Source organism: Geotrypetes seraphini, chromosome 1, assembly GCF_902459505.1.
Source record: "Geotrypetes seraphini chromosome 1, aGeoSer1.1, whole genome shotgun sequence".
Classification (NCBI taxonomy): domain Eukaryota; kingdom Metazoa; phylum Chordata; class Amphibia; order Gymnophiona; family Dermophiidae; genus Geotrypetes; species Geotrypetes seraphini.
This window is the reverse complement of record NC_047084.1, coordinates 480,540,364-480,565,025: the sequence shown is the minus strand read 5'-3', so window position 1 is coordinate 480,565,025 and position 24,662 is coordinate 480,540,364. Positions and strand designations below refer to the sequence as shown.

The following is a 24,662-nucleotide window of genomic DNA, read 5'->3' as shown; positions in this document are numbered from 1 at the left end:
CTCTAATCTTTCGCTGTACGGCAACTCCTCCAACCCCTTAACCATCTTAGTCGCTCTTTTCTGGACCCTTTCAAGTAGTACCGTGTCCTTCTTCATGTATGGCGACCAGTGCTGGACGCAGTACTCCAGCTGAGGGCACACCATGGCCCGATACAGCGGCATGATAATCTTCTCTGATCTGTTCGTGATCCCCTTCTTTATCATTCCTAGCATTCTGTTTGCCCTTTTTGCTGCCGCCGCACATTGCGTGGACAGCTTCATGAACTTGTCGATCTTAACTCCCAAGTCCCTTTCCTGGGAGGTCTCTCCAAGTACCGCCCTGGACATCCTGTATTTGTGCATGAGATTTTTGTTACTGACATGCATCACTTTATACTTATCCACGTTGAACCTCATCTGCCATGTCAACACCTATTCCTCGAGCCTGATTATGTCACGTTGCAGATCATCGCAATCCCCCTGCGTCTTCACTACTTTGAATAACTTTGTATTGTCCGCAAATTTAACCACTTCGCTCGTCGTACTTATGTCCAGATCGTTTATAAAGAAGTTAAAGGGCACGGGTCTAAGCACCGAGCCCTGCGGCACCCCACTGGTGACGCTCTTCCAGTCCGAGTATTGTCCATTTACTCCCCCTCTCTGTTTCCTATGCTCCAGCCAGTTTTTCATCCACGTGAATAATTCACCCTCGATTCCATGGCTCGTAATTTTCCGAAGTAGTCGTTCATGCGGAACCTTGTCAATAGCCTTCTGAAAATCCAGATATACAATGTCGACCGGATCGCCCTTGTCTATCAGTCTGTTTACTCCCTCAAAGAAGTGTAGCAAGTTCGTCAAACACGATCTGCCTTTGCTAAAACTGTGCTGACTGGTCCTCATCAGCCCGTGTCCGTCAAGGTGATCAATGATGCTGTCCTTTATCAGTGACTCTACCATCTTTCCCGGTACTGAGGTCAGACTCACAGGTCTGTAGTTTCCCGGATCTCCCCTTGAAACTTTCTTGAAGATCGGCGTAACATTCGCCACCTTCCAGTCTTCTGGAATCTTTCCCGATTTGATCGACAGATTGGCTATTAGTTGAAGCAAGTTTCCAAGTTTCCAAGTTTTATTAGTGCTTGATAAATCGCTTATTAAATACCTAAGCGATGTACAATTCAGGTAAAATATAAATACAAATACATTGACCTTTAAATTAAAAAAAAAAAAAAGCCCAAAAAAAAACCATACTGGGTTAACACACATGAAACAAGCGGGTAGAGGGGAAAAGTTACAATATATTTGTAGAGGAAAATATACATATAAGGGAAAAAATAACTCAGGGAAGGGAAAAAAGCGAAATTAAGGGATATTAAGCCTAGCGTTAATAAAACAACATTTATAAATCTAAGATTTATATGTTAAAAGCTTCCTTAAAAAAATAGGTTTTTAAAGCTCTTTTAAAAGAAATGAGGTCCTTTATGTCTCTAATATACTGAGGTATAGAGTTCCATAAGGTAGGGGCGATAATTGAAAACATGTCTTGTCTTGTAGTACCAATAATTTTTAAAGATGGAACTGTTAACAAATTTTTTGAAGCTGATCTAAGGATTCGTGAAGCGTTATAAGGAATGAGCAGTCTGGTGATGAACTGAGGTTCATTATAGTTCAAAGATTTAAAAACTAGCAGTAATATTTTATATGGGATTCGATGAGCGATAGGAAGCCATTGGGAGTCTATCAACAGAGGGGTGACATGGTCAAATTTCAGCTATGGTCCTTTTCAGTTCCTTGATGACCCTCGGATGGATGCCATCCGAGGGGATTTATCGCTCTTAAGCCTATCAATCTGTCTACACACCTCCTCTAGACTGACCATCAATTCCGGCCAGCTTTCTGTCTTCGTTTCCAGCATATAGCCTGATGGGTTCCAGTATGGTGTGTACATCTTCTTCGGTAAATACAGACGCAAAAAATGTGTTCAGTTTGTCAGCAAATGCTTTGTCCTCTTTTAGTGCTCCCTTTATTCCATGGTCATCCAACAGTTCCACTGCTTCCTTCGCGGGTCGTTTCCCATTAATATATCGAAAGAATGGCTTGAAATTCTTTGCCTCCTTAGCTATTTTTTCCTCGTAGTCTCTTTTGGCCCCTTTTACCGCCTTATGGACTTAAAAGAACAATTTTCATCTCAGATATTATTAAATAATATCCCCCTTCAACATGTAGATAAAACAAAAATATTGGGAGTAACCTTGGACCAAGAACTAAATTATCATAATCAAATCAGTACGGTTGTCAAAAACTGTTTCAATAAACTGCGACTTATTAGATCAATTGCAAAAGTTCTCAAACCAGAAGCACTTAATATTCTCATCCACTCTCTGATTATTTCTAGGCTAGACTATTGTAACTCTTTATATTGTGGAATAACTCATAAAGAAATAAGAAGATTACAAATAATACAAAATACAGCCATTAAAATTATAACAAACTCAAAGAAATATGACCATGTTACTCCGCTTTTACAAGATGCACACTGGTTACCAATTATACATAGAATTACATTTAAAATTGCATTACTAACATTTAAAATCCAACAAGTACACGCGCCATTATTTCTAGATAGACTAATAATCCCTTATTCTTCGTTAAGGACGCTAAGATCAACACAACAAAATTTACTAACTATCCCTTCATTAAAAATAATTGGGACAAGAAGAACAACTATATTTTCAGTACAAGCACCTCAACTGTGGAATAATCTACCTATTTATTTACGTAATGAAACATCACTAGACAAATTTAAACATGGTTTGAAAACCATTCTTTATAGAGATGCATTCAATACATAAATAGATAATGATAATAAACACAATATTTATCCTTTAGGAATCAAACATGCAAAACATTTTTTTTTTTTTTTCTTTTCTCTCTTTCTTTCCTTCATCATTTTTCTCACCTACGCTACCCTTATGTATAAACCTTAATTGTTAAAATTTTTTTTTTTTTTTTTTTTAAATTGTAATTCCATTTTTTCTTTACCCACTTGTTTCAGTTTGTATTAATAATACATAAGGATTAGTTTGTATAATTTTGTCTTATTTGTATTTGTATTTGTCACCCCAGTTTTTTTTTATTGTACATTTCAATTATGTAATACGCATTGAAATATTTGATATTGCGTAAAATCAAAATTTAATAAAACTTGAAACTTGAAACTTATGGCACCTGAGTTGATGTTGTTTGTGCTTATTCCAGTTTTTGTCCATTTTTGACCTTTTCCATTCCTTAAATAAAGTTTTCTTGTCTCTGATCGCTTCCTTCACCTCTACAGTGAGCCACGCCGGTTCTTTGTTCTTTTTTTTCTTGGATCCCTTGTTGATACGCGGTATATATAGATTTTGCGCCTCGGTGACTGTGTCCTTAAAAAGGGACCAAGCTTGCTCTAGCATTTTTACAGTGCTTATCCTCTTCTTAATCTTCTTCCCTAGCATGAGTCTCATCCCTTCGTAATTCCCTTTTCGGAAGTTCAGTGCCGTGGCTGTCATTTTGGACCGATGTTTCTCCCCTGCGTCCAGATCAAAGCGGATCATATTGTGATAGCTGCATCCCTGCGTCCCTTCTACTTCTACATCTTGTGCCGGTCCTCGCAGGCCATTTAGAATTAAGTCCAGAATTGCATTTCCTCTAGTATTTTCCTTGACAAATTGTTCCAGGAAGCAATCACCTACAGCATTAAAGAACTTGGTCTCTCTAATGCAGCCGGAGGTGCCTAGGTTCCAGTCTATTTCCGGATAGTTGAAATCACCCATGATAACTATGTTGCCTCCCTTGCAGTTGCATTTAATCTCATCTGTCATTTCTTCATCAATTTTTTTGGACTGCCCAGGGGGTCGATAGTAGATACTGATCTTCGTTTCCAGGCCATTTGTTCCTGGACTTTTGACCCATAGAGACTCTAACTTATCCGTCAGTTGTGGCGTGTTCTCTCCAGTAGATTCAATTTCCTCTTTGATGTATATAGCAATACCCCTACCTTTTTGAGCCACTCTGTCTCTTCAGTATAGTTTGTATCCCGGTAGCACAGTGTTCCAGTCGTTTTCCTCAGTCCACCATGTTTCCGTGATGCCTATGATGTCAACGTTATCTTTTTGTGCCATGGCTTCTAATTCACCCATCTTATTTCTAAGGCTCCTTGCGTTCGTGTACTTACACTTGAGTTTGCGGCCTATTCCTTTCTTGCATTTCCTTTCCTCTTATGTCCTTTTCGATCTGTCTTGCCTATAATCCGGTGAGTCTTTCCCTTTATCTTCTTGCACGGTATCCTCCTAGTATACCGGTTCCTGAACTATCGACTCTCTCTCTTGGTCGACTGTCGGCTTTCCTCTTCTTCCTAGTTTAAAAACTTGTCCACTTCTCTCTTGATGTTGCTTGCAAGTAGCCTCATTCCGTCTCTGCTGAGGTGGAGTCCATCCTTCCTGTAGAGCTTGCTCTTCCCCCAGAACGTTGTCCAGTTGTGCACGAAATTGAATCCTTCTTCCTCACACCAGCATTCATGCGTTGACTGCTTGCAGCTCCATCTGCCCTGGGTACCGGCAGGATCTCCGAGAATGCTATCCTCTGTATTCTGGTCTTCAGCTTCCTTCCTAACATCCGGAACTGGTCCTTCAGTACTTCCCTGTTGTAGTTCCTGTTGCTCACGTTGTTCTTCCCCACATGGACCACCACTGCCATATCTTCTTCTTCCACACTGTTGAGGATCCTGTCGATGTGGCTCACTATGTCTTCTACCTTGGCTCCTGGTTGGCAGGTCACCAGCCGATCAAGTCTTCCTCCCGCTATGTAGCTATCAACTTGTCTGATGATGGAGTTCCCTACAACAATTGCTGTCCTCTCTATCTTCTCCTGATTCTCCAGCCGCAGGTCCGTGTCCCTGGTGTATGTCCATCTCTCCTGCCTTATCCTTCGTTCTTGCTGCTGTGTCACCCATTTCTTCATGGTGGTTGTCCGTCAGGTGGTCCACACTCTCTGTAGGTGTCTTTCGGCAGTTCCACTGTTGCTAGTGATTTTACATGGCCGCCCTGTATGCCTCCTCTATGAACTTCTCCAGCTCTCGGACTTCTTCCTCGATGGTGTCCTTTGTCTTGTTCTCTGCTTCCTCTGCCTGGACGTTCTCTGCATCTCTGTCTCCCTCCTCCGTTGCATGAAGTGCCTCCAGTTCCAGTATTCTACCCTCCAGGAGTCTGACTTGTCTCTTCAGGCTCTCCAGTTCTCCTCATCGAGCGCATATGTAAGACCGCCACCCGGAGGGAGATGCAGAAAACTGGGTAGCTCAACATCTTGCTTCCGTCTGCTGCTTCCATTGCTGCCTGCTTGCCGGTCTGCTGCGGATGCCTTCTGTGTCTGCTGTGGTTGTGCCTGCTCTTTTATCTGCTTTTTTCCCCCTTTGGCTTCTCTCTCCCTCTGCCTCTCTCTGTAGCTGCTTTTCTCCTGCTCAGATCAACTCTGCTCCATTGGCCCCTCCCTTTTTAAGGCGGAGCTTCGGTGGTCGACGTCAGGAGGGGTGGGCAGAGCTAATTCTCACCGATTCCCCTCTTGGTCTCCTGCCTCTGCTTCTCTCTCCTGCTCTTTTATCTGCTTTTATTCCCCCATTGGCTTCTCTCTGCCTCTGCCTCTCTCTGTAGCTGCTTTTCTCCTGCTCTCTCCTGCTCAGATCAATTCAAATCAGCTGAATCATCTAAAAACAAACTGAAACTTTGACAGTTAGAGCCACTGTCTGTGGTGGTCATTGAAACTTTAGCTGACAGATTATATTTAACATAACATAAAAGCAATTTCTAGACCGCATAACCGTTAAGTTCTATGCGGTTAACAAAAGATTAAATAATAAAGCTATAAATGGATGAAGGAACTTGAAAGTTTGCGGTTAATTACATAAAAATTTGGAGAACAAATAAGTTTCTGTTTCCTAAAATGTAAATAAGAAGCAGAGGATTGATGTTTGAACTCCTTATCCCGAGTGGCAGCTTGATACGAAGTGTGTGCTCATGATATTTTTAAAATTTACAACCTGAAACGGGTGGAAATATAAAAAAAGGATGTATTTTATGAGGGCACCTTTGTGCTGAAATATAAAACGATTTACCCAAATATTGCGGGACTTGACCTACAGATACTTTATAGCAGGGCTGCCCAAGTCCAGTCCTTGAGATGTACTGGCAGGACAGGTTTTCTGGATATCCGCAATGAATATGAATGAGAGAGATTTACCTGCACTGCCTTCTTGGTATGCAAATCTCTCTCATGCATGTTCATTGCGGATAACCTGTTTATTTGCTGAAAATCCCTTTGAAAGATGCACCCAAAAGTAGGAGTAGCTAAGGATTATGAATTTTTTTTAAATGCATTCTAAAATTAACAACATAAGAATTAATTTTTTTAAAAAAAGACTTCTTTTCTTTTGATCGGAATCACTGGGAGAGAAGGGAGAGGGGGAGGAAGTGGGGGTGAGAAAAGGGGAGAAAATGTTTGATGACTTTTGAGTTCACTGTTATTCGGGCACAGTTCTGATATATAGCATTGTCTGTTACATTTTGCATTCCGACTTTTTGTAAATGCAGTGGTTATCATCAATAAAACTATTTAAATCTAAAAAAATACTTCTTTTCTTCACTTTCTTCCAGCTTTATCATTTGACAGCTATGAAGCTGCAAAGGCCTCAGAAAAGGTACTTTTAGAATATAAAGTCTATGCAACATAAGAATGTGCTTTTTTTTCTAATAACTTCCATTTTCTTTCAATCATAGATAAAGGTGGTTTGATTATTATGTTTAAAGTGTATGCATTTCTTGAAAAATTAAAGAAGTGCACTGAAGTGTAATCACAGGTGATACTTACTTCCAAATAATAGATATAAAAAAATATGTTATTTCCTTTGAAGACAAGGTGATATCATGCAATGGCACCAACACAAAACATGTTTCCAGAGCTTTTTTGAGAACTTTTGACACTCCTTTTTGTTTATGTTTTATTCAGGAAATATTTTGATTAATTAACTGTGTTTATACCATGTACACCTGCATTTTAATTTTTGTTAACCACACAGAACTGCAAGGTAGCTGCGGTATATAAGGAATTTTGTTATGTTATGTATGTACAATAGTTGTGTCTTAGTTCTTCTCATTGTTTTCATGGACAGCAATACTTTTTTTTCCGCCAGCAGTATTTTATGTATTTTTTCTAGCAAACTATTTTTGTCATACACTTTGGTATGCCATATTGATGTTTAATTTTTTTTCTTTCGTGTTGTCAATTAGGTTTTTCTTTTTAAAAAATTATTATTTATTTATTTTTAAAATTATTATTTATTAAATTTTCAAATTTCAAACAAGTATACTTTACTTGAATAAAGATTTAGAGACTCAAAATTCACAAAATATGAAATATCAAGAAAAAGAAACATTTGGAAAATTACACTCATTATTTAGTACACAAAGAGGCACCTATTATATCTACCTTTTCATTTAGTGCAATATATTCTAATTCTCCCATCTTATTTCTTAGGCTTCTTCATTTTCATAGTAACATTAAATGATGGCAGATAAAAGACCTGGCTTCCCAACAGTTTTATTTGATAGTGCTGAGTGCTAGACCGTAGAAGTCTGCCCAGAACTACTGGAGTTACTGTTGAAGCTCAATACCTTGGGTTCCAACTACTGAAGTTGTCGCCAGATGCTCACTCCACCCTATCCAAACCAACTCATCATTTGCAGGATACAGACCATAAAAGACAGCCAAGCACTTTTCTCAAGTTCTAAATTACTGTCGTTCCCATCAAAGCCCTCCCGAGCCCATCCTAAACCGAATTGCTATATATGGGGCACAGACCATGCAAGTCTGACTAGAACCGGCCCGTATTCTTCAATTAATGCCATTCTTTTTCTAATTAGAGATCTATACAGACATTTGAAACAACGTTTGTTATTCCTATTTACAATTTGCTCAGCAGTTGACAGTGATAATTTGCAGTCTTTGAAATCTGTCTGTTCTGTATTTTAAAGTGCCTGGTCTATTATGGCCTTTATTGTAACTTCACTATTGGGATGTCCTATCTTCCCTGTTTTGGCAATATCCTTCAAAGATGCCTTGTTCCAATCCATGCAATTTTGAGCAACTGTCAGTCTTCCCCCACTTTCTAGTTTAAAAACTGCTTGATCTCCTTTTTAACTGTTGATGCCAGCCCATTTCCTAACAAATTTAAAACCCTCCTCTCTGCACCATCTTCTTATCCATACATTGAGACTCTGGAGATCTGCCTGTCTCATGGGTCCTGCTTATGGAACAGAGAGCACTTCTGGAAATGCATCCCTAGAAGGTTCTAGAGTTCAGATTTATACCTAAAAGCTTATATTTGGCTTTCAGAACTTCCCTCCCACATTCTCTTGTGTTATTGGTACTTTCATGTACCAAAACAATCAGCTCCTCCCCAGCACTGCCTAAAATCTTATCTAAGTGACATGTGAGTTCTTCCACCTTTGCATCAGACAGGCAAGTAACGAAGCAATCATCATGTCTACCAGCCACCCAGCTATCTATATGTCTAATGATTCTTTCTAGTGCAAAAGGCATATGAGTCTTGAACTCGCGAGTTTGTATAAGGTATCATCTACCTTTTTCTCCCTGCTCCACCTCCTGCTTCTCTGGGCTGTGCCCCATCTTCTCAGTTTTTCCTTCTACAAGTGAGTTGGAAAGTCTTTCTGATCTACTCTGATTTAGATTTTTTTTATTTTCATGTCTTCATTTGAACCTTGAGGCTTGCGGTGCTCCAGAGATCCTCAATTTGATTGGGACAGCTCTGCCTGGGAAAAGACACAGACTCTGTGGCCAGAAGTCTGTAGCCGAGAGGGCAACCCTTTTACAGGAACCTGCCTTGCCAACTTGCCCTAACACTTTGGTGGAACGGGAACCATTCCCCTGGAATCACAGCTCACTCCTGGTTGTTATCAGAGCTTAAGTGCAGGCTGAGTGGCCCCATATCGGTCCCGAGGACTTTAGCGGGTGCCAGCTGTGTTCCCCCCCCCCTCCCACCAAAGACCCATGAGGAGTTGTGGGGGGGTCTGGGGTCTCAGGTTCATTCAGTGTCTGACTGGCAACCCAAAGAAACAAGCACTTGGAGTGGAATTTCATACTTGTCTGAGGCAGCTTTCTTCTTCATTGCCCAGCTACAGTTTGAGCAAAAGCAAGCACAGCACTAGCGCAACAGTGAGTACAGGCTATTGTAGCCTGTGGGAGACAGGGTGGTTTACATATTGACATTTTAGAGGTTTCTGGGGCTAGTATTTGGGCTCCCTATCTCCAAATACCCATTTGTTGAATATTCTGTGCTTTTATTTAATAACTAGTGTTTTAGCCCGTTACATTAACGGGTGCTAGGTGCTCTTTTCTATGTCCTTAGTGCCCCCAGTGCCTCCTACCCATGTCCTTAGTACCCCTTCCTATGTCCTTAGTGCCCCCAGTGTCTCTTTTCCATGTCCCTAGTGCCCCCATTGCCTCGGTCTTGTATACTTAGTGCCCCCAGTGCCTCCTTCCCGTGTCCTTAGTGCCCTCAGTTCTCCTTCCTATGTCCTTAGTGCCTCCAGTGCCTCCTTCCTATGTCCCCCTCACTACCTTCCAGAATTTGTCCCACCCCCACTCCCGAAGCCAGCCTGCCTGCCTCCCTCCCTCCCATCCCCCTGTGCAGTAGAACCCTTGAGCAGCATTTTTCCATTTCTACCCCCCATCCCCCTGTACAGTAGAACCCGGCATTTTTCTATCCCTCCCATCCCCCTGTGCAGTAAAACCATTGTTTCCCCCCCCCTCTCCACTACCGCCGCCATGCAGCCGACTCCCCTGGCCCTCCCATCTGACCCTCCCACCGTGAGACGACATACAAACCTCCCGATTCCAGCAGCGTCCGCAACACTCTAAACACGCTGCTTCGCGGCCTTCTACTGCCCGTGATTTCCTCTGCCGTGTCTCAGGGATGCGGCAGAGGAAATCAGTAGAAGGCCACGAAGCAGCATGTTTACAGTGCTGCGGACGCTGCTGGAGTCGGGAGGTTTTTGGTTGTCTCGCGGTGGGAGTTCTTTCTTTATATAATGAATTGCAGTAATCCAGCCTTGATATTATGAGTGAATGAATTAGAATGTTTAAGGCTGCTGGTTCCAACACTTTTGTTAAAGATCTGATTAAGCATAATTTGTAGAAGCAGTTTTTAACCATTGAGCTGATTTGGTCGTGGTAAGAGAATTTATGATCAAGGACTACTCCTAGGATTTTTATGGACTTAACAGTTTGTAGTGGAATATTGTCTAGGTGAATTTGAGATGACAATGTAAGATCTTCTTTCCATGGGAACAGCATTGACGTTGATTTTGATATATTTAATGCCAACATGTTGTCTTTGAACCACTGACTAATTTGCTCTAGTTTGGTGTTTATATTACTTATGTCATTAGGATCTTCCGTGTTCAAGGAGTGCAGGAGTTGTATATCACCTGCATAAGCATAAGCCGAGAATTCAGTGGATTGACTGAGAGTCAGTAAAGGGGACAGAAAAATATTAAAACCCAGGCACTGCCTGGGGTCACGTCTGTAATTGCATGGGGGAGGGGTTGCCTGCCTAAGAGTTATCCACAGGACACACAGGTCCAATCAGTGAAGGACTGAGAGGAATGGTGATCTGGTGATCAGAGTCAATGCCCTTAATACCCCAGTCTCGATCCTCAATCTTGGAGAATGCAGGGTATCAGACAGGAACCACCAACCAGGAGTTTGTGACATCCCTGATGAGGGGGAAGACCTGATGGTGTGCTGCCTTTATTAAGCAGGTAGCACTGCTAGAGATAATTACAGAATCCTTATGGAATTAAAGCTTGAGCCCCTAAGACATCTGAGGCTCAGTTTTCAGTTATAAGCATACTCCTGGTGAAATTCTGTGCGACTGCACAATGCAGAATTTGAGCAGAATTGCACATCCCCCTTTCCTGTATAGAATCTCAGATGGTGTCAGCTGTTGGGTCGTGGTATCAGCAGTGATTCTCACATGCTTCCTGCCACTAACCCAGAAGTCTCTCCACAGAAGAGGGGAGGCTTCTGGGTTAGTGGCGGGCAGCACATGTGAATTGCTGCCGATAACTGTGACCCAATGAAGCACGTCTACTAGGGAGAGTATGGAGAAGTGGAGGAAGAAAAGTTTTTACCACAGGGGGAAGAGGGGGTGAGAGGAAGGAAAGTTGCTGGCACAGGGGAGAGGAGGGGTGAGAGGAAGGAAAGATGAAGAAAGGAAAGATGCTAGCACAAAGGGAGGGGACGTGTGAGAGAAAAGAAAGATAATGGCATGGGGGAAGGGAAGGGGGAGAGGAAGGAAACATGCTGGCACAGAGAGGGGTAAGAGGAAGGAAAGATACTGGCACAAGAGGAAGGGAGAGATATGTGCATTATGAGGGAAGAGGGTGAAATGTTGCACATGATAATGAAGAGGAGGAAGGGTTAGTTGGTGCATGGAGGGGGATAGGGCAGGTTGATCCAGGACACAAGGCAAGGGGAGCAAAATATGGTAGACAGTGGGAAAGAAACAGAAATGTTGGATATGGCAGTGGGAGAAAGGGAGAGAATGCTGCATGGGGGAGGGATGCAAGGGAGGGAAAGAGAGAGGTGTTGGGCGTGGGGGTGGATGGGAGGGAGAGATAGATGCACAGTTGGAGGGGGAGAAGGAGGGAGATGTTGGATCCAGGAGCAGAATGGAGTGATGGAGAAATGCCTGGCAATGGGAATGAGGGAAGAGAGTGGGAGAAATGCTGGATCATGGCAGAGAGTGCAGGAGGGAAGAGAGAGGGAGATGTCACGCTATGATGCTGGGGAGGGAAAGAAGAGGGAACAGATGTTGGGCTATAAGGGAAGAGGAAGGAAGACACTGAATTGTAAAATCCCGAGGGGGAAGAGAGGGTGGCTAGGAAACGGATGAGAGGATAGATATAATAGAGGGTAGAAATATGGTAATAGAGGTAGATTGAAGTTGAAACAGAATGGAGGGATGAGGAAGGAATGATCTGGGGAATGGGAAAAAAGATGAAAATTTGATAGGTATCTGAAAAATGAAAAAGAGGAGAAAGGTAAGAAAGAGGCAAAAAAGAGCTTAAAAGGAATGATCAATATGTCTGAGGCAGGTATAATGAGGGAATAGACAGGAGAAAGTAGAAAAGACAAATGGATAGCAGCCACTTGAATAAGAATTAGCAGATGACAGGAAAGCAGAAAATAAAAACTGGAACCAACAAGATGGAAAAATAAAACATCTAGACAACAAAGGCCCCCTTTTATCAATCAGTGTTAGTGTTTGTTTGTTTTTTATCACTGGCTGCTGTAGTAAAAGCTTCAATGCTCATAGGAATTCTATGAGCTTCAGAGGTTTTACTGCAGTGGCTGGTGATAATAAACCCTAATGCGGCTTAATAAAAGGGGGCCAAAGGTAGAAGAAAAACATTTTATTTTAAATGTTTTAAATAGAATATGGATAATAATTAGTAAAAATATTGTTTACATTTTGGCAAATAAACTTGTAGAATTTGCTAATTTTGTGCACAGAATTTTGATTTTTTTGCACAGAATTCTGCCAGGAGTATAAGCAGCTCTAAAGCTCAGACCACATTTTTCTTTTGCTTTCAGGTATTACCAAGATGCTGACAGAGCTTTGGGAGACTCGTGAAGGCTCCTTGCAGGTTGCCAGGACTATGACAAAGTGATGGCTCTGAATTTTCAGCAACTGTTTGTCCTGCCTAAAGTGGATTTGCTGGTAGCGCAAGTGACTAAACCTATTCTGCTGCCTAGCGAAGGTAGAGTAACTTTAAAGGATGCGCAAGACCACAGAGTGGATTTAGTCCTCAAAAGGCAGTTTGAGGCCTTGGCCTTAGGTCTAAAGGCAGCAGCTGTAGCTTCTTTTGTTGCATATGCCTACCATAACAGATTGCGTCAAGCCCCTTTGGTGCAGGATGACGCATGCTCCCAGTTTTCTACTTTAGGGAGTGGATTACGTGGCAGATGATCTATATGATGTCAGAGTTATGAACAAAGTTTCTGCTTATTCGATCTCTGCCTATAGAATGCTTTGAATCAGACAATGTGTGGTAGATTCAGTGTCCAAGGCCACTTTGAGCAGGTTTCTGTTCAAGTGCCAAATGCTCTTTGGAAACGGACTGGATGATCTTATGGCCAGTGTTGTAGATTGTCGCCCAAAGTCCTTACCAGATAGCAGACCGTGGGCCCCTAAGGGTTCTTGATGATCTCGTTAGTCCTCAGTGAGGTCCTATGCCCATAGATCATTTCAAGGATCCTGGCAAAGTTTGGAAGCTCCAGGAGAGCTCAGACCTCTAGTGCACACCCCAAGCAGTCTCCAAGAAGTCCCAATGATGCCAGGTCAGTAACCGAACCCCCTCTGATTGGACTGAGGTTGTAGGCCTATTGTGAGGCTTGGGCGAGGATTTGCTCGGACCACTGGGATACAAACTCAAATTCTTTCATCTTCTACGGAATGTATTTGTGGACTCCAGCTGGTCAGCCAGAGATAGCAGTCTGAGCAACAGTGACATAGCTTCTGAATATTCAGGACATAGAACCCATGCCAGCCAAAAAATCTTGGATCTGAAGTTGGTCAATGCAGTACTGAAGGTGCATCAGTTCCAAATGGAGACCGTGCAATTGGTCATAGCTTCGGTGGCACTGGGGGAATTTCTGGCCTCTCTAGATTTGTCAGAGGCTTACTTATATATTCCCATATTTATGGCTCACAGGAAGTTCCTGAGATTCCATGTACTAGAAAGCCATTTCCTGTTCTCTACACTCCCATTTGGGTTGGCAATGGCGCCACGCATCTTTACCAAATTATGGTTATTATTGCAGCACACCTGCACAAGGCAGGGATCCGGGTGCATTCGTACATGGACAACTGGCTGATCAAAGCTCTATCCAAGCATAAGGGAAAGATAACAGTGACATAAATTGTCCAGCTGCTGCAGGACCTTGGTTGGATTATCAACTTTCGGAAGATTTTCAATTTTAAGGTTTTGATATACAGCTCATTGTAAGACTAAGTAGTTTAGAAAAAAAAAAATAATGGGGAGTAAAAAGAAGAAGAATTACATAAAATTATATAAAAATACATAGAGTTAGAAATAATAACAAAGACAAAGATACAATAAGGTAAAAAGGTGGAGGGACCCGGGAAGGACTACAGTATCTTGATAGGAAAGAAGGTAAGGGAAAATTACAAAAGGAAATAAGGGTAAGGAATTTTACATATACCTCTGTGATTTATTTTGTATGTATGTCTTAGTTTAAATATAGCACATCTTAAAATGCCTTATCATAGGTATCATTAAATAAAAAGTTTTAAGATTAGACTTAAATTTGATTAAAGAGGTTTGATGATGAAGGTATAATGGAAGAGCATTCCAAAGAGTGGGAGCGGTGATGGAGAAAATGGTCTTATATGTTGTGTCATAAGTTATATGTCTTAAAGATGGAATGGTTAATAGATTTTGTTGACTGGAACCAAGTGTCCTAGTCAGAATGTATGGGATGAGTAAACAATCTATAAATCCTGGAGAACTGTTTTGTATAAATTCAAATGTCAGAAGTAAAATTTTAAAAGTCACTGTGTTTAATGGGCAACCAATGCACCTTGTGTAATAGTGGGGTGACGTGGTCATATTTTTTGGCCTTAAAAATAAGTTTAGCTGCAGTGTTTTGTATGATCTGTGGTCGGTGATTGAAATAACTCGGCCGCATTGGCTACACTTTTTAAACCTGGTAAAAGGCTGGGACATAGAAAAAAAGAGTCCCGCGAAGGAACGAGATTTGGTAGCCTGGCCTAGGCCCAAAGGCTGCCGACCGAAAAAAGACAAAATAAAAACTTTTTTTTAAATAAGGAGAAAAGATAGAAAAAGTGCTGGCACAGCAACTGAAAAAAATAAAGCCGCAATGCGAGAAGGCAATGAAGAGCTGCAGAGCTGAAATGAATAAGATTTCTCGGCTCCGCAGAAACGTTGAACTGAGGTACCTCACAGGAGACGCGCACCCTAACTCGGGCGGGAAGGCACTCGCGTATGCGCGGTGCAGCATTCATAAGCTCTTAAAAGATCTTCAAGCAAGTCTGCTTGCGAGGCTGACCGCTGCGGGGCTCTATTGGTGACATCACCCACATGATGAGAATATGCTGCCTGCTTGTCCTGGAATAATAATTGGTTATTGTTTACAGTGGCCAGTTTCCCTATACAGTTGGGATTTGGGGAGTACAAAAGCACAGAGGGAATAAGTGGGGAAACCCCCCCCCCCGCTCCTTCCAGGGGAGTTCCGTTCAATAGCTACTGTTTCCCAAATTCTAAATAATTCTAAAGCAATTCCTTTTGAGTGATTCCCTGATATAAAGCATTACAGTAGTCTAAGTGAGAAGTAATAAATTGATGAACCAAAATATTGAGAGATGAAGGTTCCAATAATCATTCGTAATTTGTGAAAACATTTTTCACAACAGAGCTTATTTGTTGAAGAAAAGTTATTTGGAATCTAGAATAATTCCTAGTACTTTGATGGTATCAACCATCGAAACTGGAATGTCTCTTAAGAGTCACTTGGAGCCCATACAATCCCTAGAACACCGTGCTTTTTTGCCAGAGACACACAAACTGAAACTAAGATGCCAGATTTTGGAGAACCAAGTGGTGGTTCTCCACAGCTCCCATAGCTTGGCACTATCTGCAGGTGCTGGGAGTCAATGGTAGCAACCATAGAGGTAGTTCCATGGGCGAAAGCTCATTTACATTCTCTCCATGATGCATGAACACATACTACAGGTAGGTACCTTGGGGTTTTTTCCAATCAAGCTTTGTTGATTGGTGTCACTTACTTGTGAGGACTTGAATCTTGTTGTCTACAGAGAACATTTTCTATGGATTCCCATATTAGAAGACAATGATATCCGAGATTGGAGTTACAAGATGGCCGCTTGCCGCTGAGAGTGAGCAAGATGCTCTCAGAAATTTTGGTTCTTAACTTACCTAATTCTTCTAAAATGCCAGTGCCTTTTGGCATTTGGAGACTCCATCTCAGGCAACTATTGATGATTTTCTGAGGCATCTACGACAGGAGCCATTAACATCAGGGAATCGCCCATTGGAACCGCAGGCTATGAGTGAAGCCGTGGCGAGTTTCCTCGGACTGGAATCCACGCTGGGCCCCGATGCCAGGACTCCGCCTCCACAACAGCAGAGAACTATCTCCCCACGGGAGGACAGTCTATCCAAAGCAGTAGACTCTATCTCCCGGGAGGCTGTATCGGGCCAAGCACTTGAAGAAATCTTGACTGCGGGAGAACCAGCAGTGGAGCAAGACAGTCAAGAGGGAGCCATGAGAACTGAAGAAGATAATTCAAAGCCTGCAAGTATATTCACTGTTAATAAACCCACTAACATTACCCTTGACTCTATATGGGACTTAGTAATTACTTTGAGTCAGACTTTGTCACCACAAATTAAAGATTTAGAAAAGAAGTTCCAGGAACAAAAGGAGGAATTAAAAAGTTTGAAACAAGATAATATCGTAGTAAAAACAAAAGTGGAAAAAATTGAAAAAGATGTATTGGAAGTAAATCAGATTCAGTCTACTCTAATTAGAGATAGTTTGAATTTGAGAAGAAAGATGGAAATTCTGGAGAACAATGCTCATTTAAATAATCTTAGAATTTTGAATTTCCCCAAAATATCTATGCTTTCAGCTAAAGAAATGCTAAAAAAATATTTTCATGAGATATTGGATATCCCAGAAGTAGCTTTTCCTCCTCTCTCAAAAATATATTATCTTCCAATAAAAAAAACAAGAGGAACGACAATCCCTGCAACAGCAAGATCAGAATCAACAGATGGATATAACAGCTATGTTGGATACATCATTGAAAGAATTAGCTAGACCAGCTTCTTTGTTGGTCACAGTGGTTTTGTTACCTGATAAGAACTGGATATTAAAATTATACTTCAATAATAAACATAAGGAATTTCTTGTTCAAAAAGTTCAGATGTTCACAGATGTGACAAAAGAAACCCAGAAACATAGAAAACAGTTCTTGCTTCTTAAGCCAGAGGTACTGCAATGGGTGCTGTTTTTCTATTACGATATCCATTTAAATGTGTTATAAAATTCAAGTCTTGTAATTATATATTCTTTGAACCTTCGCAGTTATCAGGATTTCTTACCATGAAACATCTTGAAAGGGAAATAGTAACAACAACTTAAAAAAGAAAAATAATGCTCTTGTGATCACTAACAGCTGACCGCCTTTTTTGTAATAGGACGTGAGTCCTTTTTTCTTTCAGTTTTGTTACTCATTAGAATCTTGGATCCTTTTATTTGGGACTTTAATATTGATTAAGTGAATGATTTCCCCTTTCAACTTAATTCCTTTTGTTGTATTATTGAATATCTTACTCAATTTTCTGTACAAGAAGTGTATTTCTTGATAATTTGTTAAAATATAAATAAATATATATATATATATATAACAAAAGAAGACAATGATATCCTACTGGTCTTTTGAGAACGCAAAGCTGCTTATCTGTAAGAGGTGTACTCTGAGAACTACAGAATACTAGTCCTCACAAAACAATCCATATGTATCTCCTAGGAATTAGCTTTTAATAATAATAATAATTTATATAGAACTGAGGTGGTTCTGCATGATGATTTATTTATTTTAAAATTTTCTTCCCCACTTAACACCTAAGCGGGTAACAGTAGAAAGCATACAGTACATATTCAGGACATACTCAAACATGTTATAATATATGCATCCTATCCTATTCGTCCACATATAATAGCTAAAACTAGCATAATGCTCGTAAAAATGTTCATCCTCTATGAACCACAAAATGCAGTATTATACAGAGCTAACAAAAAAGGTTTTCAATTGCTTCTTAAATAATATTTTCTCTTTGCATTATCTTAAGCACTCTGGCAAAGTGTTCCATAAATGTGGACCAACGACCAAAATAGTTGTTACTTGTGTTCTTCTATAATGTGTTTCACCTAATGCGTCAGTCAAAAACATCATTGCGAATTGAGATCTCAAAATTCTAGAAGGTGCATACTGCGTCAAGAGCTGTCTCAGGTACAAAGGAGTTTCCCCATAAATAACCTGGTGAACAATTGCCAAAATCTTGTATTCACAGGAAGTCTCACACAAGTGTGGGAATTCCAGCAGAAATATGATACACCCATTTAGAAAGCTAAGAGCTTTGTTTATAATTTTCTGGCCTGGCTTCATCAGTTGATATTACCAGTGTGTGAGGACTGATATCTTGCTGTCCTGAAAGAATGCCTCTTACAGGTAAGCATTTTCACTATCCCAAAATCGTATTAATCTGTCTCCATTTTTTTTTTTTGCCCAAAAAAGGTGCTCATACAATTGCTCTGCAATTCTTTTCTTACACATTTACTTACAATAAGATGTCATTCTTGTGCATAGATCGTGGATTCAGAGGATCTAAATTCATCAGAACACAGACTATCATACTTTGATATAAATGAACCTACATATACTTCTTATTCTAAATCTGAGAGAGATTCTTCATTTCCCCGCACATCTTCAGTTCATAACTACCTGGACTACAAATCCTCAAGTTGCAGTTTGAATAACTCTCCTCTCCGTCGAAGGTTAGTAGTGATATATGTAAAGAATTCAATTTTTATTATGTTTCAATACAGTTGTTGAAGGATGGGATTAAGAAAGAAATGTAAAAGGAGGAAGCAAAAAAAGAGGAACATAGAGGTCCATTTTTGAAAAAGACGTCTAAGTCCGACTTGAATGTTTCCTGCTAAACATTCAAATTTGGAAGCACAGAAACGTCCATTTCCGAACCTCCCACAAACTTACTATATGCACCTGTCTATAACTCCAATAGCCCTTATGGCTGTAGGTGGCACCTATATGACGGTATAGTAGGTTTTTGGTGGGGTTTGATGGACTCATATTTAACACCATAAATGTTATGGTTAGAGTGTCTTATGGGCCTGGCTTCTCCTCCCTATGGTTCACTAGTCCACCCACCTGGCTACTTAAGATACCTGTGTGATGCTCTACTAGGATTTCACAAACCAGATGCTGCTTTTCCAGAGACAGGTCTGTACTGTTTCATTCACTGTTTTGGTGGGTGGGAGGGGATAAGTGACCATTAGGGGAGTGTGGGGAGGTCATTATTTAATCCTCCTAGTGGTCATCTGGTCAGTTTGGGTACCTTTTTGACAATTTGATGCTTCCAATAAAGGTCTAGCCCAAAACGTCTAAGTTCCATCCAGGACATGTTTGGAAAGGTTTGCTTACCCTGCAAGACGTCCAAGTCTGGCACACCCAAAGGCCGCCCATGACATGCCTCTTAACACTCCCCCTTGGGCTCTGGATGCACAGTAAATTTAACATCTCACTAGATGTCCAGGAAATGGTTTCAGTTATCAACACTTGGATGTCCCGGTGATTAGGATGTCCAAAGTGCCAACTTAAATGGTTTTTGGGATGTTTTAATTTTTTGATTATACCCCTATTTGTGTGTCTAAGTGCTTTGAAAATGAGCCCCTTTATGTGTTATACTACTGTAGTTACATACTTTTATGACTTGTGTATTTATGTTATTGTTTTAATCTTTACCCCTGATGCAAACCTGAGTAGGCAAAATATGAACCATGTCAGGTATTTATTGCAAATAAAGAACTCTCATACCTTGGACCCTTTAGTTTGAGATCTGCTTTTTTCTATATTGGTTTGGCACAGATCTGAGTAGCCTCTCTGTTCCATGTGGGATGTTGATTGAGGCCAGATGTCTTTCTTCCCTTTGCAAAACATCCTTAGCTACAGGGAGGAAATCCTACAAGAACATCTTCCTAAAGAACCATATTTTTCAAGTTGCAGAAGTTGATATTGATTACTTGGACAATTGAGAACAAAGTATAAAATTAAGTAAAATGATTGTAAAAGTGAGTATGCATGAGAGAGATTTGCATATAATGGAGGTGACAGGCATGCAAATCTGCCCCATGCATTCATTAGGGCTATCCCAAAAACCCGAATGGCCTGGTGGTCCTCCAGGACAGGGTTGGGAACCATTGGTTTAGACAGCAATTTGAAATTCTAACTAAATTATAGCAGAAAAGAGATAGCACTCCTTGATTTCTTCGTTATTAAGAAGAATGACAAATTTGTTACTGACCTGTATAGAAAACCAACTAATGAGAATAAATTGCTCCATTATGATTGTTATCATAGCAGAATATAAAAAAAAAGTTGACCATAAAATCAATTTTTGAGAGCTAAAAGGTTTGTTCAGAGAATGTTACATATAAAACAAGAGCTATGGATTAAATCTAGGTTCCTTGAAAGAGGATACTCCTATAAATATATTAATGACTGTTAGAGAAGAGTAGGATGCAAAGATAGGATTGAGCTACTTAAGAAATCTGAGAAGCATGTAGAAAATAAAATTGTGTGTTCATTAGAGTTTAACATAATCCTCAAACAAGGAAAACTATTCCACAACATACAAATAAATATGCAAAAACTGCGCCAAACACTGATTGTGGGATTAACTACTCATTGATTCAAATTGATATTTCCAAACTGTGGAAGAAATGATCTCAGAAGGCTGGCCAAAAATCTCCTAAACTGAATTTTCTTCATATATCTATCAATATTATTTTGTGCAAAATCAATGTCCATCCTTATGTGCACTTTCATGCAAATGCAGGAATAAACATCACTAATCTTAAATGATCCTGATGGGTCCCGTTTCACAAGTCGCTTTGTCAGGGGATCAGGATTTTCTGTCATATTTTGTGAAGACTCCTTTCTTCAAGAAAGCTCAGATATGCAGATGCAAGGGAATCAAGCTACCATTCTACCGGGAGACTATTCTATGCATCTACCAATATTACTGCCAGGATTTAGCAGCACTACCCAGTTAAGGGCCATATCAGTGGCTGACCACATGATTTAAGTGCTTAGGGGCTCATAATCGAAACGGAAATACATCTAAAAACTGGCCTAAATCGGCACTTAGACGATCAGTGAGACAAGTCGTCCATGTGCTGATAATCTTCCTCTTATTCTTCTTTTCATTTTTCTCTTTTTTTGTTTGTTTGTTTATTTATTTATTTTCTTTTATAATTCAATCTTCCTTTTTCATTCTTTGCCCCCTAATGTGTTACCTATATATGTCTTCTTTTTACTTTAATGACTGTAGTTCACCCCCCTTTCCTATTGTGTCAGTATTGAATCTTGTATGTATATATTATTTGGTAATAAATTGTTGTAAAGTCTTTCTCCTATTTTAATCTGTAATATGCTTTGAAATATTTGACATTGTATACACATCAAATTTTAATAAAATTTGAACTTGAAACTTGAACGTATCTAAAAATGACTTAGGCTTTCACAGTGCTGCAGTGGTGTTTTAGGAGGAGTGGTAAGGGCGGGATTTGGGCGGGACGTGGGCCGTACTAGATTTAGTCATACTGCATGTATAAACTAAAGTTTTACAACACTGCCTAGACAGAACTTGGATGTTATGACTTAGGCCGTCTAAAACCAGGTCTAAGTCATAAGAAGGTATCCAAAGTGACCAGATAACCACTGTAGGGACAAAGTACAGACCCCTACACACTCCCCCAGTGATCACTGACCCTTCCCCCACACTGCCATAAAAATTATAATAACTTTACATATCTGCCTCCAGAACATCAGCATTTGGCAGCCTAGCATAAGAAAGCCTAGTAGAACTGCACAGAGGTGGCTTAAGTGGTCTGGGGGATGGCCTAGTGAACCATGGAGAGGAGGACCCAAACCCATAAGCCACTCTATCTACTGCATGCATGGTGAAACATGTGCACTCCCCCCCAAAAAAACCAAACTCTTATGTACTGCCATATAAGTGGCACCTGCAGCCATAAGGACTATTGGGGTGAGACAGGTGGGTCTAGTCGGTTCTGGAGGGTGTTTTCAGGGGCTCACCATGACTTAAAACGTTGTTGTGCTGAGGTGTGTATGTGGCACCCTTTTTGTGAAGTTCACAGCAGTGCCTTGTAAGGTACCCAACTACTCTGGTGCAATGTTTGGGTGTCCAATCCATCACTTTGCTGACCCCACCCACGTCCAAAAGATCTTTTTCTAGGCGTTTTTGACTTGGATGAATTTTTGGATGAAAATGGGGTATAAATATGGACGACTTAGCAGAAAAAAAAAAATGTTGGACATATTTTTCGAAAATGGACCTTTTCCCATGTCCAAATTTGGGCGACTAACAACTTAGGCCCAAAACGGACGTAGACATATCTTTTGATCATGCCCCTCCACACTTTTCTTTGAAGTCAATATTTAAGATCATTTAAGTGGTCTGTAGTGGGGCATTCCACATAAGAATTTTTATGATAAGATACAGAGAATCATTAATATCCCAATTGTGAGTTGAAGAAATTATAACCAATTACTGGTAACACAAGAGTCTTGAATTCTACCATGTATATTAGTTTACCGTATTTTCACGCATATAGCGCGCGCGTTATACACGGTTTTTACAAACCGTGCATAACCTTGCGCGTTATACGTGTGAGCGCGTTTTATTAATTTTTTTTTACATAGTTCCCCCCCCCGATGTCCGATTCCCCCCCCCCCCCCGCAGGACCGCTCGCATCCCCACCCCGAAGGACCGCTCGCACGCACTCCCACCCGCACCCCTACCCTGAAGGACCGCTCACATCCCCAAAGCCTCCCGACCCCCCTCCCCCCGCTCATCATGTAGAAGCTCCTACCGGTGTCCTGCTGCTTCCTCTTGGCGGTCCCGTCCCTTCTGTGAGCCCTGCGTCTGCGCTGCTTTGTCTTCCGGCGGTCCCGCCCTTTCTCTGATGTCCTTCGGGGTGGGGGTGCGGGTGCGTACAAGTGGTCCTTCGGGGTGGGGGTGCGAGCGGTCCTGCGGGGGGGATGAATCGGACGTCGGGGGGGGCATCAGGCTTTCAGGGTGGGGACAGGACTTCAAGGGGGAGAGGAGAGTCGGGGCGGGGGAAAGGAGAGTTGGGGTGGCCAGAGGAGAGTCGGGGCGGGCGAAAGGAGAGTCGGGGCAGCATGCGCGGTATACGGGTGTGCGTGGTATATAAATTTTTTTTTACATATATGTCGGTTTCCCACGCGCTATATCCGTGTGCGCGTTTTACACGGGTGCACGTTATCTACGTGAAAATACAGTAATTCCATTTATCTGATACAGTTTTATTCTCCCATCTTTCTTTTTATTGCTCTTCTAATTTGATTGAATTATAGAATATACATCCAACAATATACCCCAGCCACATATTGCAAAATAAACCTATAACAAAAGTTCCATTTATCAAAACAAAATTTTTTTTATTCATTTTCACATCAAAAAACAAAATACTTTGACAAATGAAATAAAATATACATTCATGAAAAACATTAATATAAAAGAAAAAAAATAGGTGGGAACGTTCACACCTACTAATACTAAGAACATAGTCCACAAAATTAGGGAGAGAAAAGCCATACCCAGTCAAGGGAAGTTGAAATTTGAAATTATAACAATTTACAGTCAAGCAAACGCACGACTTAAAGAAATACAGAGTGCTTTTGGATTATTAATTAAGCCTGGATAGCAAGAGTCACAGAGGAGCCTGGAGCCCGTTTGGCAGCCTTGTCTTCCAAGAAAAATTGCAGTTGATCAGGGTCATAGAAGATATATTTATTTGCCTGATAGTGCAACATTTGCAAGGAAATCGAAGTTGGAAAGTAGCACCCAGACTCAAAACTGATTGACGATACGTCAAGAACTTCTTTCGCCTAGACTGCGTCCACTTTGAGATGTCAGGAAATATAGCAATCTTGTGGTCATAAAATTCAACATTCTCGGTCTTATAAAAAAGATGAAGAACTTCTTTGTCTTGCATAAAGACAAAAGTCACAAGCATCAAAACAAATTTTAAGTACAGTTCTTTTTTATATATCCATCAGGTTATTGCCAGTGTTGTATAATAACTAACTAAGGGGTCCTTTTACTAAGGCGTGCTCGCCGATTTAGCGCACGCTAAATGCTAACGCGTCCATTGTATTCTGTGGATGAATTAGCATTTAGCGTACGCTAATATTTAGCGTGCACTAAATCAGCTAGCATGCCTTAGTAAAAGAGGGGGTAAATGTTACTAATTGCTGTACTTAAAGGTTTTGACATGTTTACTTGTAAAGAAGTACAAGATAATATTATGTTACGTTTACTGAAGTAATAATTTTGAAAATTCATACTACTTTTACCTACTCACAATCCATTCTCGTTATTTGTGGTAGTATGGTTCCTGGGAAAGCCCGTGAACTGTGAAATCGTGAATAATGAAACTCTACATCTGTAGGAAAATAGAGATTAAATTCCAGCAGTACATTTTGCGCATTAACCCCCTCTTATACGCTAACCGATTAGCGTGCGCTAAACGCTAACGCGTCCATAAACTAACATGCACACATTAGCATTTAGCGCGTGCTAATCGGTTAGCAAACCATAGTAAAAGAGGGCCTAAAACTGTGTAAAGTAAATAATGGATCCTATAGGAAGAATAGG

At 40.8% G+C, this 24,662-nt stretch overlaps 1 protein-coding gene across 4 annotated transcripts in view; it reads left to right on the top strand.

The window, feature by feature from the left end:
- SPATA6L (spermatogenesis associated 6 like) overlaps positions 1–24,662 on the top strand; it is a 200,189-nt gene that overhangs the window by 125,352 nt on the left and 50,175 nt on the right. For all 4 annotated transcript variants that reach the window (XM_033925524.1, XM_033925515.1, XM_033925542.1 and 1 more), the window contains 2 exons: positions 6,660–6,703; positions 18,527–18,714. In XM_033925524.1, coding sequence (XP_033781415.1) covers positions 6,660–6,703; positions 18,527–18,714 — 232 coding nt within the window. The remainder of the gene's footprint in view (positions 1–6,659; positions 6,704–18,526; positions 18,715–24,662) is intronic.